At 38.2% G+C, this 21,373-nt stretch overlaps 1 protein-coding gene across 1 annotated transcript in view; it reads right to left on the reverse strand.

Moving 5' to 3' along the window:
- The window catches only part of CFAP20DC (CFAP20 domain containing), a 77,448-nt gene extending 56,831 nt beyond the window's left edge, over positions 1-20,617 (reverse strand). The window contains exons 1-6 of the mRNA XM_069865674.1: positions 20,535-20,617; positions 17,369-17,451; positions 15,153-15,242; positions 14,577-14,670; positions 12,502-12,574; positions 982-1,096 (exon numbers count right to left, since the gene is read on the reverse strand). Coding sequence (XP_069721775.1) covers positions 982-1,096; positions 12,502-12,574; positions 14,577-14,670; positions 15,153-15,242; positions 17,369-17,389 — 393 coding nt within the window. The 5' untranslated portion in view covers positions 17,390-17,451; positions 20,535-20,617. The remainder of the gene's footprint in view (positions 1-981; positions 1,097-12,501; positions 12,575-14,576; positions 14,671-15,152; positions 15,243-17,368; positions 17,452-20,534) is intronic.
- Positions 20,618-21,373: the final 756 nt, after the last annotated feature.

Here is a 21,373-nt window from a genome sequence, read left to right on the forward strand (position 1 = left end):
TTGTACATTAATGCGCACTTTCATCCTGAAACATTTGTGCTAGCCTGACACCAAGACTGACTAACAGAAATTATACTGTAGAAAATTTCCTTTCAGTGGATCTTGAATTAACACTAACTTCAGGGGCATGATCTGATTCTTATTCATTTGAAAAAAATCCAATCAGTTCTTCCCACAAAGCAGAAAACTCCTGAAAGCTACAATTATCGTAGTTGCCTTCATCTTAAAAAAAAAGTCATAACTTCAGAGGTTTTCACAAAATATTCTCTCATGTCTATTCTTAAATCCACAGCTGCTTAGTACACTAAGTGTTATCTAGTTCTCTTGGTGCACAGTTATTTTTTTAAAATACTTGAAATCTAACTATCCCCATTACTCAATTTTCTAAAGCAGTATTTAATACCCGAGTCATTACAAGGTTATATGGTAACCATCAGGTTTTGTATGCTGACAGCAATTGCCCTATGTTGGGCGTGGAAGAGGGGAACAGGGAGAAGATGACAGCTATTGTTTTATTTTCATCAGTTTGACATATACACTGCTTTATATGTACAAGAATCTGGAAGAATCTGACCCCTGAAATTAGCCATCGACTATAGTCTACCTGCAGCTTCAGAGAATGTAATAAAAGGTGACTACAGGAAAAGGCATATACGAACAGGAACAATATAACAAAATGTACCAGGTACACAGAGAAATTCACAGAGGTTGAACAGACAGCAGAAGTGAGAGACAAACACATCACAGACAGCATTAATCTTGGAAAATGGGAACAAACTCCTAATGGTAGAAGAAGGATAGAAGAGTAGCAGTGTGAAGTGGTTCTGATACCATCCAGCAGAGGGGACATACACATCTTGTATCAGCAGGAACTGAATTATAAACCAAATAAGTGATTTCAACAGGTCTATAAGCTTACATAAACCTTTCTGACAAAAGAGTGTTCAATCACAATTCCAGGAATATTCCCAAGGTACCTACTATTTCGCGCTTGAATGTAAACAGGGGAATTTTTGCGTGCAGAGGGGTTACAGACAACTCCTTGTGGACTGTTGATAAATACAATCTTCTTTTAATATTTCCTATATCCGTTACCCTATAAAAGAACAAGCAGGAAAGAAAGGAACAAATCTTTGTCAACACAATAATCCAGTATCTTTGGGCAATCACGAAAAACTATTTATATGCAGAACCTTTATGTCAGTGATAGCAAACATGGAATTTAAGAATTACTCTTTTTTGTGAGATGAGTAATGAGATTTCTCTCTCAAATTCAAACTTGGTGGCTATACTCCTGCATATACTTTACACACTAATTTTATTTCAACAGTCTACACTCTTCGCTAGTTTTCTATAACCCTTCAAACTATGAAAGAATTCAATTTGTATGAACCAAGAACGCAGTAGCCGTTAATAATCACACTTGTTTCTGCCTCTTAAGCTTGTGTTATCCTGGGACACGGTGTCACCTACTAACTAGAAAGACATTATTTGCTCTCGTTTCCTAAAAATGCCCCTGTCTTTTTACATAGACTCGTTGTTGGCTTAAAGACAGACAGAAGACATTGCCTGTTTTACTTCCTGAACACATATTTTCAAATGTGAATAATAATACAGAAGTTTATTGCTCACTATTCAGGTCAACACACAAGGACACCAAAGGACACTGAATTTGAATGTTTCTAATAGATTCAGATCACAGCCATGATCACAAAGATTAGCTTCCTTTAAGCTGATAAAGAGGGTCATTTTTATGTTCTGTTTCCTTCAAGTCTTGTAAGCAGCTGTTTGGGTTTTGGCCGGGATAGAGCTGAATTTCTTCACAGTCACTTGCATGGAGTTGTGTTTTAGAACCAGTGTTGGTAACACGAGGGGGTTTCAGTTACTGCTGGACAGCGTTTGCACAGCATCAAGCCCATTTCTGCTACTCCCCAACCATTAACGAGGCTGGGGCTGCACATAGAGCTGGAAGGGGACACAGCAGGGACAGCTGATCCTAGCTGACCAAAGCAATATTCCATAACATATGGCATCATGCTAAGCAATCTAAAGCTGGGGGGAGAAGAAGGACAAGCGGGATGTCTGAAGTTATGGTGTTTGCCTTCCCAAGTAACCCTTATATGTGACAGAGGCCTACCTTCCTGGGGTGGCTGAACACCTGCCTCTGATGGGAAGCAGCAGATGCCTTATTTAGCTTAGTGGTTTTTGCTTTACCTACTAAACTGTCTTCATCTCAACCTACAAGCTCCTGCACTTTTACCCTTATGATTCTCTCCCCCATCCCACTGTGGGGTGGGGAAAGAGCATGGCTGCATGTGGCTTAGCTGCCTGCTGGGGTTAAACCACAACAGCAGCACAACTCTGATACCTCCCAGCAGTCTGGAGAACAGATATTATTTCAAGGCTGCAATCTGCACAGTCTTTATGGTGGGGAATAATGATTAATTTACCTATTGTTTTTAAACAAGCCTGTTTCTAACAGACATGTATTACTCTAGTAATAAGCAGCCTCTTTGAGAAGATGACAACTGCAATAAGCAACTTTCTATGACTACTTATTGTTATAAAGAATAATGACTCATAATCATTTTATTTAAATGCTGGGGTTAACTTCAAAAATTTTAAGATGACCTTGTTTTGCTTTTTAATTACTGAAAACACATCTTTAGCAGTAAGGATTACTGTAGCTTAAAGAATGAAATCTCACCCCAAATTTGCAGATAAAGACCCTGAAATGTTCTTAGGTTTCCTTAGGCCAACTTAGAAGGACATTAACTCTGGAGCAAGGTATGTACATCTGCTGTCTTGTTTTCCATGGCCATTAAGATGACCACACAAAGTGAAAGTCCATCAGCTTTCCAGAACTTGGTGATTCTTTCCTCTCCCTCTTATCCCTTATCCCTCTCAGATAATCTGATCTTTAATCTATTCAACCTTGTAACACAGGAAGGCAAATCAAAAAGTGGAAAAGTCTACTACCTGCTTCATCTTTAAAGACTAGAAGTTCATCTCATAAATCACATCTACTTCAAAGCCAGAAATTGCACTCCTGTGCTGGAGGAAGAACATTACATCCTCATCACTGCTATCTTTTGACACAGCAAATTTCAGTATCAGTTGCATACATATGTATGGACGGGTGAAGAATATCATCAAGTTCTTGAAAAGTGATTTCATCAGAAACCCTCAAAGTGCCTGACAACGCTGGCATTCCGGGTTTAATCTTACTTTTGACAAAAATTAAGCAATACGTGATACAATTCACTTAAGATCACCAGCAAGGCAGCCACAGAGCTAATCCTGTGCCCCAGATCAAGGCTTAGTTCCATCCATCACTTTGCTTCTCATATATCCTTTAATGAAAAGCCTAGGGATGAATCTAAACCTTGATGTTCACAAGCACTGATACAGTGAGGCATCAAAGAACCTCAAATAATGGGAGTAGTGGTTGCTTGAAACTCTCCTACATCTCCTGGTTATGTGTAGAGCTGAACAACTGTGCTGAGGAACCAGGTAGCTGCAGTAGCATGAGTATTGAAACACAAATAAAAATACTACTCCAGCTCAAATTCAAACTGCGAATTCTCACCAGTGCAGTTTTAAATGATGCTATGACAGCAGCTAGAGCCTAGACTTAAGTCATGCGTATCTCCAAAAACTTAAGTGAACTTCATCATATCAGTTCAAAATGTTACAATTTTATTATTTATTTTATACAAATATTTTTAACTTTCTCCCTCCTGAAAAATATTAGGTACCTTAGCAATAAAAGGGCCATTAGTAAATGTACAGCTCAATAACATTCCAAATTGGAATACTAAACACAATTCACTTAGAAAAAAATACACATATTTATATCAGACTCTGTCACATAAGTCTAAAATAATTTGGGTTTTTTGTGATGGTATGTATGCCATGAAGTCTCAAACCTTATATATAGAGTTATAACCACACTTAAAGAAATTTATATTTGAGTAAGTAAATATAAAACAATAAAACTATTTATATTATGCAGGGAAAAATAGGTGAAACACTTGAACATATAATACTGGAACAGATGGTCTTAAAATTCTGTAAAATAGTTTACTTCCTGAAAGAAGATAGATAAGTATTTGAGAGCTTGCGTATCTTTTGGATTTTCAGTTACACTGCCTCTTGGAAAATAAAAATAAAGCAAGGGTCTACTGAAACCCTTATCTAAAATAATACAGACAAGTGGAATTAGACTATTAGAACTCTCAGTTATAAAATTACTCAAGAGTACTTGTGGTGAAATTCAATTTTTTCTTAATCTGTTATCAAAAAGCCTGACCCATGTTAAATGTACAAAGGCAAGAAACACCTGCAGCACACATCCTCATTTTCAAAGATGTATTAAATAAATCTATATAGAAGTTAATGCATTTTTATTATGTCTGCACTTGAGTATTTATATCAAAGGGTCAGATGTGATAGAAAAGTAATGTTGAGAAAAATGAGGTAGTCAACAGGAAAAAAAATCAACCCCATTTATAACAATATTCCCATGATCAGCAGGTGCATAACTCCCAGCTCTGGTCATTAACTGCATTCATTTCACACTTAACATCTACATTTGCCAACCATTTCAAAGTAAAATTACCTTCCAATTCAATTTTCAACTCTATTTTATATCTTCAACTTTGACTATTCTCCACACAATGGTAACTGTGGGGAGATTGCAAGCAAATAGCAGCAACTACCCAAGAGAACAGAATCTTCTCCGATTACTTATTCACTTTGCTTCTGTATGCAGAATAATTTATAACCATTTATTAATGTTCAATTCAAGGCTTAAAATGAACTTAGAAACAATGATGCTGTACTGTTGAACGGATACTTCATTTATCAGGCTCACTTGTTCTTAAAATGAAAGTGGTTTTCATAAATAACTTAAACTTCAAGTTTAACAAACATGAAGGCATTTGCTTAGCATTGATGTTGCTAAGCAAAGAGCAACTCTATACAATCTAATGCTAATGGAAATCTTTTGTATCCTGCTCAAAATCCAGACAAAAACCTTAGGTAAAGATTAACAATTAGTATATGAGTATATTAGTACTTAACAATTTTAGTGTCATTTTCCTCATAGGAGGTATGTGCCTCAGACACGTCAGAAAGTTCACCTGTTTTAAAGACAGAAAAACGAAGGAACAGCAATGGCCAACTGACTTGCCAGGCTTACAGATAAGTCTCTGTATTCAGCAGGAGTCCGTACTTTGCATATGTTTTATTTTAAGCACTACTTGTAAATTGGTCTTATTATTGCCCCGGCTGCCTAATCATCTGAAATCCAGAGCACTGCATTCTACACTCATAAAACCACTTAGTTATGTTGAAAAATGAATCAAATCTCTACAAAATAAGAGACCAGGAAGACTGATATGTCACCTAGACCTAGAGAATAAGTTTTGAAGAACCAGCTTTGGTTCTATACACTGGAATTTTCTGTTGATGTTTTTTTTGGAGAGAATTAAAGAAAAAACACACAAAAGACTCCTTAATGAGAATCCAGAGGCAGTAATAGAGGTGGCAGGTGCAAAAAGAGAATCATCAAATCTGTTTGCTAGAATAGAAAAGCTTTCCAAATATGAGCAGTTATGAAGAACTGGTGATTCCTGAGCTCCCCTTAGAAGATACTGACTTATTTGCAATCAATTTTCTGACTGACAGTATGACCTACTATTTTCACTGATCAAGAATCATTTGTGAAAATATTATTACCCATAGAATTTCACATGTTTCAAAAATCTTTCTGGAAGTGGTCATTAAACATTGGTAACATTCTAGAAACTTCCATCAATATTTTACTATCATTGGTTTTGAAATGATCTCATCTTTCTCTTATTTTCAAATATTTAATAAATTCTATTTTTAGGCACTGTGGTGTGTTCCTGAGGCATGGCTGACTGTGCCAAATTGTTTAGAAAACCATAATTCTAGAAAACATGCTTTAATTTGTTTAGTATGAAGTAAACCAATGAGCATTAATATGTGCAAAGTTTAGTGACTACTTTTTTCAAGAATCTAAACAAATTACACTTATAATGCAGTTATTTATGCCCACAACTAATTCTGTTCGCTCTTTTTTAATTGGCTGCTATGCATTCCACTTAGTTTTTCTTTCCACAAATTCATCTATTCTACAGAGACAATCTGTCCTTTCAGGTTTACAAAGACAAAGGAAAGGTTATGTTTACACCTACTATATGTAACAGCCATATTTCTCACATTTAAACCATTTATTCTAATTACTAAGAATTGTTAATAAGTCTGCCCTTTAAAAAGGCTAATCTAAGTTTTCTTGCTAACAATGGATCATGCATTTACTTTATTTGGCATATGAAAATCCTGACTAACAAACCCTATCAGCCAAACAAACAGGATCCAGTTTCCTCCACATAACTTAAATTTACGCACTAACCAAAATATACATAAAAGGCAGTCGCTCTGAAGTCCCAGAAAACAGTAATTTATTCTGTAATATCACCAGGACACCACCTAAGTAATGAGATTTACTCTATTTACTTAATAGCATAACATACAATAGGTCAAAATAGACTCACCATCTAGCAAGTTAAAACTTAACGAAACCAAATGTTTCTCCCACCAGTTCGAACAGATCCAAGATTGACTTAAACAATGATAAAGTGATATTGGTTAAAATAATTACTTTCAAGGCATTTTGAAACTTATGCAGAAATATTACAACACAAAGATAGTGTTTCACACCTGCTTCACAAAAAACCTCAATGAGCAGGCCTCAGGCTACTAAACACCAGAACCTCAAATAATCTCTCTGGGTAAACCTGTTCAATAAAGTTTACCTCCAGTCTCTATCTAAAATTTTCAGATAGCGTCACAAGTACCTAATAGAACTAGCATCTATGGCCTGCTTCTAATTTTAAAAGTTTAGTCTAAGTTTTACAAGACTAACCAAGATTCCTGCTGTTATTGCTCTGTATCTGAAAACATGCTGGCTCTGTAGATTAACATGAATAACTTATCATATCTCTGTCAACAAAGTTAAAATGATGACTAATTATGATAGCGTGTAATTCACATCAACTTAAGCTATGATGGTGCCTATGAATAAATTAGCTATGCATGTAAAATCTAGTATGTTCTGGTAATTAAAGTTTGACAGCAATAAACATTTACAGAAACAACTGTTTGAAAGAAAAGAAATACAGTACAACAACCTATGTTCTGCAGTGTTGCTCACAAGTCTTACAATAAAATTTCTTATCAACAAAGACAACTTTAGAAATGTGGACCTTTTAAACCCTATTCCCTGCAGATTCTTCTATACATAAATAGCTAAACTCTAACAGCAAACTTCTTAGACCTTACCAGGTAAGTTCCAGAGTTTGAAGCTCCATGGAGTTCCCATTTATTCAATAAATCAAGATAATCTGTGTTATAAACCCACTGAGTTTCCCTGCTTCATTGAAAACATCACTACGCACAGAGTGAGAATAAGCTACAACTGTGTTTCAGGCAATGCCAATTCTGAGATGTCATTACAAAGAGTTAGTAAAATGCCAGATTTTCAAAAGCTAATGCCTACCAACTGTGTTTGATTATTCCCAAGCTTTCTGAAATTCTTTTCTCTAGCAAAAAAAAAAAAAAAAGGTGAACAAAAAACAACCATCTCTCTTAGTTCTGATGAATCTAACAAGAAAAAAAACCCAAAATCAATTGGATTTGAAATAAAAAGTCCTAACTTTAAATTACAGACCAAGTCCTGTACACAGGGAGCAATAATCCAAAATGCCAGCACAGTCTAGGGGCTGACTGGCTGGAAGGCAGCTGTGCACAGAATTACCTGTGGGCCCTGGTAGATGAGTTGACTGTGAGCCAGTAAAGCACCTTTCCAGCAAAGAAGGCCAAGAGCATTCTGAGCTGCAGTAGGAAGAACATTGCCAATAGGCCCAGGGAGGAGATCCTTTCTTTCTACTCAGCCTTGGTAAGACCACAGCCAGAGTGCTGGGTCCAATGCTCAGCTCTGCGACAAGAGACATATGGGCATACTGGTGCAAGCCCAGAGCAGGATAATGAAGATGAAGAGACCACAGTATCAGATTTAGGAGGAGAAGTTGAGGGACCTGGGATTGTTTAGCCTCGAGAAGATTCAAGGAGGGATCTCACTAACGTGTATAAATACCCGGTGGCAGGGAGTAAAGAAGACTAAGCTAGACTCTCCCCACCAGTATCTAAAGAATGGACAAGAGGTAATGTGCACAAATTGAAATGCAAGAGCTTTTGTTTAAACATACAAAAAAACGAAGATTTAAACAAGTAGTTTGAAGCACCATGAAGCTGGCCATCGAGATAGGTAGCAGGATTTAAGAGCTGCAGCAGTGGATCAGTAAGTACTATACCTGCTTGTGCCACTGACCTTGCTGGGCTACTTTACATGTTAGTTTAGACACGTTTTGTTGTTACTATCTTCTGTTCTGTCCAGATGACCAAACTGCAAAACTGGTCACTATTTAGGGATAGGATAATGCATCAAATATAAAATCTGTGCTATCAACACACACTAGCCTGCATTTCAATTAAAATGTACTTGATCAGCAACCAGATTTTAAAATTTACTATAATTCCTACTTTTCTCACTTTGTATATTTGAAAGTATCATAGAACAATGACTTAGTAAAATCTATAATATATTTTCAAAACAAATTGATAAATATTACTCCCATGACTTATATGAGAGAACTGGAGGAAAAAAGGCCGAGCAACCTACAGGAACTCCAACAAGATAACCAGAAATAGAGCTTCTGATTGTTGGTTGTATCTCAGACCTCTCTACTTTGTTTTTTTGGAGTACAACTTAAGGTCTATTTTCTCATATCAACAGCTTACTCATTTGCTGTAAATCTTAGTATAAAATGATGTACTACTTTCACGATACTTAAATCAAAAATAATGTATCAGAAAGTCAAACAATGACTTGCACCACAGGAGTTTAAGAAGAATGAATGTTCACGTGCTTGTCAAAACACCAAGCAGAAGTGCTAGCACCTGCACGTGTCCATATACTGGAAATTAATCAAAGATTGCCAACACAAGCCAGATACTATTTTCTTTTACACAAGTATTTTTTTGAACATAGTTACCTTTGGTTTTTCAGAAAGACAACAAAATCTAAAGACTGAAGATTTAACAGCTGGTTACTACATTTACAACAGACAGCTATACTCAGCATTACTAACAGCTTTGCTACTATTTGCTTCAATAAGGCTGCACGAATTACATGTTCGCTACCATAGCTGTGATTATTATGCTTCATCAATTTTTTCAAGCACAATCTGTTTTATCTATTGTTAAGGCAGATCAATACACTAGAGTATGGCCACAGCAACAATCAATCATGCCACCAAAAAAAGTAACAAAAATTCTACTTAAATTTCTTCCAAAAATCCCCACAAACCAGCCAATTTAAACATCTGTTTGCACATCCAGTATTTATGACAGGAATCTTGCATTACTGGTTGACTATAGCACATTAGAAGGTTTAGCCCAGCAGTGACGGGTGGCCTTGAAATTCTTGTTTGTTGATCAGGTCAATCACTGAACAGAACGCAAAAAAGAGGAGAAGGCTCAAACTAAATTCATATTTCCACCACCATGGAGAATGGGAGAGGAAGAAACGTACCATGAAACATCATGCACAGCTACTACAAAACTTGCCAAAGTGTTTTTTACAAAAAGCAATTTTGATAGCTTTATATGCTCTCAATTCTCACTTGAAGCTACTCAAAGATTCAGTAGCCAGCAGTAACGTTACCTAAGAAACCATCTTGAACATGAAACTGCAGGACGCAATGGCACAATCAATATTCTGACCACAAAGAAGCAAGAGATTTTTTTCAAAACTGAAATGAAAAGAACTGAACGGCAAACACATGAAGCAAGAAGGCCTTTTCTCCATTTACTGGATTTTCATGAGTCTGCTAAGGCAAAGTACTCTGTATTTTGCAAGCTTCGAAGGAGTTTATAGGTACATAAGAACTTAAAGTCGATTTCTAATACAAAAGTTAGCATGCCATTTATTTTTAAAGAAGTTCTATTAACTCCTGTATACAGTTGCACTAAGTGAGGAACAAATGAGATTGTAATTTTTAGGTATGTGCACCTTTATCTCCAGTTACTTTGAATGTATTGAAGAACTGGGGTAATTATCAGAGTAAGCATGATTTTATTATAACATAAGTAATTAGGCAATTAAACAGTTACACTGAATTAAACATATAGTCTTTTGTAAAAGGGTAGGAAAATGTATTGAGAGTACTTCATCCACATAAATACTGAAATCAGTGCACATAAAGATTCAGGATTTGTATCAGGCACTAATTTAGAATAAAGAAAGTTGACAAAAGAATGAAAGTGAAAAAACCCTATAACTATTTAAATATAGTAAATTTATATATATAGTGTTGTGATGTGCGTAAGTGTAGTGCGTAAGCGTAGTGTTGTGTTGTGCGTAAGCGTGATATGTAAGCGTTGCGCGTAAGCGTGATATGTAAGCATTATACAGTGTTATATATATATACAGTGTTATATATATATACAGTGTTATATATATATACAGTGTTATATATATATACAGTGTTATATATATATACAGTGTTATATATATATACAGTGTTATATATATATACAGTGTTATATGTTTACATCAACTCTATACATAGCAAATACAAACCACATTTAAATTTATATAAGTATATTAGACAACTATAGAAGTAACTATATCTGGTTATAAAAAGGACAAAGTACTGGTGGAAACTGAAGTAGTGAGAAAAGATAAAGAAGACAAAGTCACAAAATGGGCTGGAAAGAAAAAAGGCAAACAACACTGGCAGAGGGGGGAGGAAATTAAGAGTGCATTCAGTCATCAAAAAAAGCAACTGATGAAACAATAAAATGAGTAGAAGCAGAGAAGCAGCTCTTGTTAAGAAGTATTGATAGGAGGCAGGTACCCAAAAGAACCAAACTCAGTATGACACTGCAGAAAATCCCAATTCCTGTCACTATGTCTCTGCCACCTGTCCATAGAATACATCAATTGGCTTTGCACAGGCACTGTTTCTGTTTACTGCATGACATATCCTGGTTTTGTCCCTTTTAGTACACACTTTTAGAAGTAATGCAGCAATTAAAACCATAGGACCAGAAAGTGTAACCACAACTACCCTCAGGAATTTCAGAGAACAAAAGTCATTGGGATTTGACCCACAAAACAACTCTTTATATTGCAGGGGGATAAAAAATAAACAGCAGCTTTAAAGTCATGTACACTTATGTTAAAGATCCCTTAAAAGCTAAGAAAAAAAAAATATTCCAAACATGGTTAGAAAAAGAACTGCCTTGAAAGGAAAACATAACAGAATGTGTAAAGGCTGTGGTAGGAAGAAAAATGAAAGAGAAAAGGAAATTGCTTGAAAATCTGTCTTTTTTTTAGCCTATTCAACAATTTCCAGCTTTTCTGCCAACAATTTCCCACTTGAAATTAGGGAAAAGTTCTATTTTCTGCACCAAGATGTTGACACAAAGTCAAAGCCGTCTCTAAAACAAGCATTATGAGCCCAAAATTCTCTACCAAATTTCCATGCTCTCTGGAGAATCAAAAATATTCTTTGCTGAAGATCTGTTAATTTATCCTTTCAAGATTTTCTCAATGTTCAGATTCTAAAATCATGCTAGAAATTAAGCATGAAGGAATGAAGTTAGTAGCATGATGTAGGTTATAAATGCCCATTAACTCACAAACCACAGCAACTAAAATATAACATGAAAATATAGTAAACATGCCTCAACTGACATTAGTTTATTCTAACGCCCTAATAATTCTTTTGTTAATCCAAATCACAGGCATTCTACTGGCTACAAAGGTGAGTGGTTTGTCCTGGTTATGAACAGCTGGTGCCTCTAGCAGGGAAACGCTGTCCAAGGACTCGAGAACTGCCCGAGTTTAAAACTATCACTCCATATTGAACTAAAGAAAAAAGTTCGTTTCAGCTGTTCCTTTCTTTCCTCACAGCATGGAGATAATACTGGCTGTGCATCCATTGGTTGTTCTAGCTTTTCACCATCTGTTTGGTTGGTTTCTTCTCCCCCAGTTATTAGAATACTTATTTCTTTTTGCCCTGAACCAAAAGCTCTGGAATAGTTAATTATAAATCTCTTAAGAACTTTCAGGAGACATTCATGAGCCAGTATTTTCATGTTTGACAACTTCACGTCTCATTTCTTCACATTATTCACTATCTTCATTCACCATTTTTAGACTTCCAATTTCAAAGTAATGTCAGTATTTAAAACATCCAAAAAATAATGATTTCACTAGCTTAATTACTTTGTATTGACTTGATAAGTCATCATGCTTTAATGGAAAATCTGCCACCACAATTAATGCCTGCAATCAGGCATTCACTTTCCATTAAGTATTAAAGGAAATTTTATGCATCTCACAGTAACTCAGTGGAGAAGTCATGTCCCAATGGCACAAAAATCTGAAGTGTCAGGAATTGCTGGATCAGTCTCACTAGAAAGAGAAAAACAGATTAAGTACATATGCTGTGTGCATGCAGATGCACATTTGAACATCCAGCATTTCACTTTGCACCATACAACTATGGTCCTGCAACAGTTATTTCCCAAGGTTCACACAACACATGAACATGTGAAAAACCTGAAGAAAACCAATTCAAACTGCAATAAAAAGTGTTGCTTTAAAAGTTGCATCTGTGGCTTCAGTGGAATTCTCATGAAAACAAAAGGAACCCTTTGTTTCATTTACAATTCTAAATTGTGTTCCAAGAGCATGCAGACACCACATATCCCATAGGAATTATGAAATAAAGTAATACTTACCTATTAAATTGCCCTACAGTCACATGAAACTTGTGCTCATGTTTGTGACAATGCACACCCTATTAAACACCCTTCAAAAAACCGTGGGGTAAAAAAGCAATCCAGATAACAAGGCTTAGTGAAGGCTTCTAATGTTTAGAAAAAGAGCAAAAGAGCTTAACTTGGGGAACAAACATAGGAAATCTATCAGGATTCAGGCAGCTCCCTATCAAGGGAAAACTGATAGTACGAAGTTGTCTGAATTGAATCATACATGTTTTCTTAGTTATTTCATCAGGGGGAGTATGGGCTGCTCTTCACTGACTTAACAAGACTCAACAGCAACATTAGCTCCCCTTCTATGAGCATCAAGTCAGAATTTCTTTTTCATGCATCAAATGACACTTTAAAATTTCAAACTGTATTTGTATATACAACATTTTTTATTTTGGGAGAGTGTTCAAAGATTGCAGTACAAACAGGAGACTGCATACTTTACATAAGTGAGCTACTAGAGGTACATACACCTCAAGAAACGAAGAGACAGAGACCAGGGGAGACCAAATGGTGACAGGTGGAAATTTAACTGCAGTATTGCAGCACTAGATAAGTAAACTTTAAACTAAACTATTCTTAACAGTGATAACCTACAGCACTAGTTCTCAGTTTTCATTTTCACAGAACCATAGAATGGTTTGGGTTGGAAGAGACCCTTAAAGGCCATCAATAATCCAACCGCCCTACAGGGAGCAGGGACATCTTCAACCAGGCCAGGTTGCTTAGAGCCCCATCCAACCTGACCCTGAATGTTTCCAGGGATGGGGCATTCTCTACCTCTCTGGGCAACCTAGGCCAGTGTCTCACCACCCTTGTTGTACAATTGCCAATAAAGAAATTAAAGAAAGGTATATTAGATTACTATTTATTACATGGATGATAATAGTAAATTTCTTGCATAAAAGCTAGATTAATCTTCAAGACCTTAGTGCACGACTGGACTGTACAACTGCTTATTTTTTGTGTTTGTTTGGAAAAAGCATTTTGTAATTACATTCCCTTCATAAGTATATTCCCATTTCATTTGACTAAAATCACCCTCTCAATTTTTCTTCAAAAGCAAGCAGTTACTTCTAAATCAGTCTGATTAATTTCTACAAGCCTTAAAAGATATTTTTATTCTGTAGTGGAGTTTAAGACATAAATGATAATGATTGCTGTATGCCCCAAGAAACAGACTGCTTTGATTCTGGTTTATTCTGGTGCAAGTAATAGACTTGGGAAACACTCCATACTACCCAAAGACTGATGACAGAAATGCAGCTGAAATTTGCGTATAACTTCTTCGTGTTGCTAGTGCTTATTTAACACTTAGAAGTAAAAATACTTTAAAAAGTAAAATGAGATACGGGACAGGGACCTATTTCACACCCTCTAAGTGCTGAATGAAGCCAGAAGTCTGTAGCGGGGTCAGGTACAGGAGGCAACCAAGCAGCACTAGGACAACAGCTATCAGCAAAGATCTTTCCATGCCTTTTACTTATCTGTAACTGACCTGCTAAAAAGTTAATCAGACCCACTTTGCTAATGCTGAAATACACCCAAAGTAAGGGGAACAACTTAAGTTTTACATTACAATATAAGACTGATTTAATAATCAGAACAGCATCAGAGACATTTAATTCTTTGATACTTACAAGTTTGTCTACTTCCCCTTGGTAGCTGCATTTTGTTGATTTGACTGCTTCCTTTAAGTACAAAAACAAAGCCTTTCACTTCTTTATCATATTCCTACAAAACCAAACCATAAACAAACATAAGCATCCTGATAAAATAATTCTCTTCACAACCAGTCATGTAAAAAATGAATAAAGCTTTTTTTTTTAATTACAAATGGCAGACAGCACTGCAAGGATGGTAGTAGTTCAAACAGGATGGTAATATAATCCATAGAAATATGCCCTTTATTTGCATGCTTTATGAAGAATACTGACAAACAGGACTCACAATCTAGTGGGCCCAAGTCAATTCATTAGTTATCAGGATAGTCAAATTACTTTCTAAGTATTTTAGTATAAAATTATGCTGCAACCAACCTCATCTGCAAGCAGGCACAAAGCACTAACTGAAGTAGTCATTTAGTCTGTCATAATGACAGAACTTCAAGTGACAATTCCACTGTCAGGTCAAAGCCCTGATTACCTTCTAATTTTAAGCTTCATTCACATTTTCGTTTTATATTTTAGGCTTCATAAGTTTCTTTTAAAACTTACTTTACATATAGCTGATGGACTGCCAAAAATCTTCCATTTTTCTACTGGGTTCTTGCCTTGAGCACTGAACACTTCAACAAATGGGCCACCCTACGATAAAATGGTTTAAGGATGCATCATCCAACCAAATGTTCAGCACTAAATCATCAATGGTCAAGATGAGAACATAACAATCCCTCCCCACACCAGGCTGTTACCACAGTCAGTATTAGTGATCACTGAGCCAGCAGAACATTAACAGCTTCTAGGACACTGTAATATAGCAACCCATATAGTTAATACATAGCTTTACTAGAGGACCAAAATGTAAGATTGAAGGAAAACATGGGATATTTTAAATAATTTATAATAGCAGTCTCTAAAAAGCAAAATTACTGTAAAAAAATCTAAATATGCAGATTAGTAACTTATATTCGGATATGTTTTATTTGTACAACTCACCAAACAAAGGAAGTTTTAAAATATATTGCTAAAAATATAAAACCTATTGCAGTTCAGATGTTTTGTCTGATTTCCTATGGAAATAAAGTCTACACAATCTGTCTGCATATGTGAATATGTCTGGCTGTGTATTCGTATGTATGTCAAAGACATTTCCCAGCAGATTTTCTACTGGTTACGATTTCCAGTCTGATTTAATCAAACAATCTGGGAAGCTCAGAATATCTTTTCTGGGCCAACTTAAGTGGTCTCGTAGTAGACCTGATCTTACCATTATCACGATGAAAAGGTAAGGGCTGTACTCCTCTGCAACCTTCACGAGGCATCAGAGAACTAATACTGGAAAAAGATTAGGATCATCCCTGCCAGGTGAAACCACCTTACACAGAGCATGTGTCCTATTACCCATCAAAGAATTTACCCACAGGCTCTTGGGGAGGCAGGCTTTATCACCTCTGCTTCAGGAAATAATTGCTTCAGTATTTTTCACATTTGATGTCACAATAAATGTGACCTCTTTATGCTCAGCTGCCCAAACAATTGTACATGTCAGCATGAGCAAGAGGGGTGAACAGGCTTGGCAACAAATGTTCTTCAAAGTATGGTTTCAGAGAACATCAGTGCTGCACCATCTATTAACTAGGCATTTTCCTCACCCACCCACACCTGGCAGCTTCTAGTCCCATGGCTAACCCCAGCAGATAAGCTTACAAAGTTCTAAAGAGATTCATGATGGTATCCCATAAACAGCACTCGTAAAGTATTTTATGAATTTATAATTTGAAAGCTACCTGACATATTTAAGGACTACATGATCAAGCCCTTAGTAGTTAAGAATCTGTTTTAAGTTTTCAAGTTGTATGTGCGTGCAGCAAACCTTGGCAAACGTGGCTTTTTCTCCCATATTTACAAATATATTCCTTGAGTAGGCCCTGATTTAATGTTGAACTAAAACTGAACAGGACACAGACAACTACCAGACATGACATGAGAAAATGCCGAACAAATACTGATGTGAAAGGCTGGCAAAAGTCACTTAGTGCCATGAAGGATGGTTGGATCTCACAGGCAACCAAGGGGGAGGTAATCAAGAAAAACTTAAAATTCCACCATCAACTGGAAGGGAGCACAGGACATCTTTTCAAGGAAAACAATCCTGCAAAGCCAACAGCACCTGCGCAACAGTATCAGAAATACCATATAAAGCTGAAATAGCCCAGGTAACAGCATTGGAAATACCACAACAGATGTACCACATCTGGGACCAGTGGGGAAAAAGTAAGTAGGGGTGGGTTGCTCTCTTGGGAGGTAAGTGGTGTAGAGAAAAGGAGTCAAAGCATGGTGAAACAGCGCCAGGAAACTGTAAAAGGGACAATAAAGTTTGCTAATGCTGTGATCAGTGTTGTCACGGCCCTGTGCTGGACCAAGACAAGAAACCAAACCCCATTTTCTGACTACACCTTAAGAGCTGGGCCCACATCCACAACCAGGTGGGAGCACATGGCATGTCTTCCTTAGCCCACTGGGGAAGGTACATGTGACTGAAGTCCACTGTAAACACCGTGTTGGTGTCCCTTACAGACCTGACAGCATCAGCAGCTACCCACTATTTAAAAACATTCCTACAAGTATAATGAATAATGGAATAATGAATAATGGAATAATTGCAGAACATCTCTGCATCTGGACATTTTCCTCCCAGAATAAGCCATTCTAACCAAGTTCTCAGAGGTGAAATGAAAAAAGGGTAAAACATAAAACCATTTCTGCTTTACCTGATACTCATTTTTGAACATTTTCCAGCTTTCACAGGCACAAAATAATGTCAGCTTCTCAATCAGTAAATACACAGATGATGCTGAAAAAAACCAGACAAATAAAAAACCTTACACGGGATTTAACATGAAAAATAATATAGGGAAACCCCAACCATATTTTAAAAGTTATGAATACTATTATGAAATACTTCTCATGAGCACAGAATGCATATAAACTGCATCAGAGCGCTGCCACAAAGAAATAAAAATAAAAAAAATAGTAATATTGACATTGTCCTGGAAAATGGTCTCTTCATGCATCAAGTACTTCAGTGCTGCCTTTTCTTATATTCCATGTAAGACTAGCAATTCTATCTCAGCCCTTGTTTTTTAACAGTGAAGGCATTATTGTGCTTAAAAATGCCTGAAAACCATCTTTTATACGTGTTGTTTTACTATTCTTTGTGATCCAGCACTCACTGGAAAACATTAGACTCCATTAAAGAGGAGCTTAACATTTAATATAGAAAAGCAGAAACATATGGAACTGCTGCAACAGCAACCACTCCATCTAGAGATTTGGCAGAGACTTCCGAGTGAGACAAATGATCTTCTTTCACATTCAGCATTCTTCTTTGAGGACGAGTAGCACAAACCTCAAACCAAGCACTTCAGTTACCTGAGGGCTGCTAAAGCCACTGTGAATAAAGAGATGTCTGCAGCTGTAGAGTCAGAAGAGTAGAAAGTGAAGGGACTGGTACTGAAGGCCTCCCACATACCTCTTTGATCACACTCAGCATCTGCAACCTCACCTGGAGTCAACAGAAAGTGAAGGGACCCTGAAGGTGGTTGTCAGTCTCCTCATACAGGTAGGACCATTCACGAGAGACCACTCGCACCTTCACCGTGGCAAATGGCAGTGCTGCTTAACTCACAAAGGAATCCTCGCACAAGGCTGTCTCTCTCATTTATTTGACATACTTTATATTCATTGCTTCAGTTCAGCCACAGACCACTAAAGAATACAATAATTTTTAACTACTGGAATTTTTTGGAGCCTGAAACGATTTTCTTCACAGTTAAAAAAGTATACGCAGATGAGAGGAATAGCTTCTTATAAAAAAGCCAGCTCTCAAAACAAGAGTGACAAAAAGTTTAAAAACATTAAGTTTAAAAAGTTTAAACACACAGGAGAAACATCAGTTTGTTTCTCATAAAAGCAAAAAACATTACCAGTGACACAGCAATACAGTGGTGCTCATATATTGCTTACCTGTAACTTCCCAAATTCCACTAAGTTACTAAAAACGAAGACTAGAAATTACTTCCGCTATTATGATTGGCAGCTACTGAAAACACTAAGTGAACGACTATTTATCACGTAATTACTGAGATAATATTAGGACATGCTTTTGTTACATATAAGGTATATAAGGTGTATATATAAGGTATATATACATATAAGGTATATAAGATCTTTAGTTATGGTAACCTATGTTTAAGAACAAAAGTGTATCGTCTGGAAAATTCATGGTTGCAATATTTTTCCTCTTCTCATCTTTACTCCTCCTGACTTCTCCAGAGGAAATTCCCAAAATCAAGAGTGCTCAAAATCCAGAGAGACTATTTTAGAAAAACCAACAACATCTTGAAATACAAGTCTGAGACTTCTTGCATATTTGTCAAATAAACAGGCATTTTATGACATCTTTATAGAATGTCACAAAATAGCAGTTCCCCCATTTTTAAATCACAGATAAAATTTGTACTTTTATTGCCCTGAACTATTTAGTTTAGCATATCTTTCCAATGGGAAATACAGGCTTAAATCAACAGTTGATGACACACCACCAAGAACGTAATTTATAAAGTTAAATGACTATGAAAATATATTTATTTTTGGCAAAACAGATTCCCATCAGGATTCACCTTACAAGGTCATGATTTGTGCACTGACTTAGATCATCAGTTTCAGTGTTCCCTGCAATGAAAATAAAGCAGCAGCAAAGGCCCAAAGGGTCCTCAATTCCTTCAATTCACACAAAAAGTTAGGACCATGATGTGCAGATATTATTTATCTGGACTTGTGCAAGGCCTACGATGCTGTCCCTCAAAGAACCATTCTCTCCAAGTTGGAGAGACATAGAGTTGATAGGTGGACGGTCTGTTGAATAAGCAATTGCTTGGAAGGCCTCATCCAGACAGCAGTGGTCAAGAGCTCAATGACTGGGTCAAGACTGGTGACACGGTGTCCCTCAGGGGTCTGTACTGAGACCAGCACTGTTCGACATTGTCACCAGCAGTAACTTGCTGTGTTTACTCGACAATCCTATTCCAAAGTCACAACTGTCAGGCAAAACAGGTGCCCAGGTGCAGCTAGGCTCAGTGATCTCAAGGGTTTTCTCCAACCCAGAGATTCTATGAAAATTAGGTCAATTTGCACCAACTACTAATCTGCACGGACAACTGACACAAATAAAAAATGCGACAGCCACAACTTTTCAAACATAGCCACAACCTATGCCAGTACCTCACCACCCACATCATGAACGAATTCCTCCTTATGTTTAGTCTAAATCTCCCCCCTCCAGTTTATATCCGTTGATCCTTGCCCTATCACTTTAAGCCTTTGTAGCCCCTTCAGGCATTGGAAAGCCCCTGTAATGTCTCCTCAGAGGCTTCTCTTCTCCAGACTGAGCAACCCCAACTCTCTCAGCTTGTCTTTATATGGGAGGCGGTTCAACCCTCTGATCAGCTTTACAGCGTTTTCTGGACCCATTCCAACAGCTCCATCTCTTTCTTATGCTAAGGATTCCAGAACTGGAGACAAAACCCCAGATGAGGCCTCAAAAGAGGAATAGAGGGGCAAACTCCCATCCCTTGCCCTGCTAGCCATAGCTCTTTTGATGCCGTCCAAGATACAAGTGGGTGTCTAGGGCTGTGAGTGCACCTTACTAGCTCCAGTTGAGCTTCCTGTCAATCAGAAAGGAAAGTTTTTCTCAGCAGCAAGAAAGCTTACCATCTCTTCCAGGTGCTTTCATCTCAAACTAACCAACACTTAAACAGAGCTTTTTGTCAGGGAATGGAGGCCTGGACCTCAGCACCTAGGGGCAGAAGGGCCCCACGCACCGATCTGGGCTCATAACACTACCTTGCATACTCCCAACACACAAATTACCCTCACAATCAGGCAGAAAAGCCACGACCCCAGCGCACCGAGACTTCTCAGCAGCACTACGCCCTTCCCGAAGCGCTTGAGTCAGGACTGGTCGGCGCGGGGCCACTTATAATGGCGGCGCGCGGGGAGGGGCCAGCCTCGCCCTCCCGGCGCGCGGCGCTGCCTGCGGGGAGGAGGGGATAGGGGCCTGACCAGGGGGCGTGGCCTGTGCGAGGGCGTGGGCGGGGCTAGGGGTGTGGGCGGGGGGCCGGGCCATAAACGCAGAGGGGGCGAGGCCAAGGAGGCTGAAAGAGGGCCGGGAGCGTGGCCAAGGGTCGGGGGCGTGGCCAGGGCCCGGGCGTGGTCACGTAGCGAGACACGGGTGGGCGTGACCAAGGGCGAGGCCCGTGGCGCGGCAAGTGGGGCAATCCCGGCAGTCTAAGCGCGGCAGGCGGGGCCGTGGCAATGGGGCAGGGAGGTACTGGGGGCGGGGCCACGGCGGGGCGTGGCCAGTAGTGGGCGAGGCCACGGAGCGGGATGTGGAGAGGGCGGGGGCGTTGGGGGCGTGGCCAGCAAGGGGCGTGGCCAATCGGGGCGCGGGGTGTGTGGGCGGGAAATGGCGGCGGCGCCTCATGGTATAAATGCGGGAGCTCAGCCTGTTGTGTTTGTCGTTTGCTTTTTAAGGTTTTTGGTGCGTAGTGGGATTCCAGAAGAGCGCTGGGAGCCGAATCAGTTGTATGGATGCCCGTGTTTTTTAGGGGACTCGAGTTCTGTGAACTGGAATGGTGATTTCTAAAGCTATTCTGAGGTGTTAAAACAAGATTAATGACTCAGTAACGACTGTGACTCTGGTCTTGTCAGCCGGA

Source organism: Phaenicophaeus curvirostris, chromosome 11 (genome assembly GCF_032191515.1).
Source record: "Phaenicophaeus curvirostris isolate KB17595 chromosome 11, BPBGC_Pcur_1.0, whole genome shotgun sequence".
Classification (NCBI taxonomy): domain Eukaryota; kingdom Metazoa; phylum Chordata; class Aves; order Cuculiformes; family Cuculidae; genus Phaenicophaeus; species Phaenicophaeus curvirostris.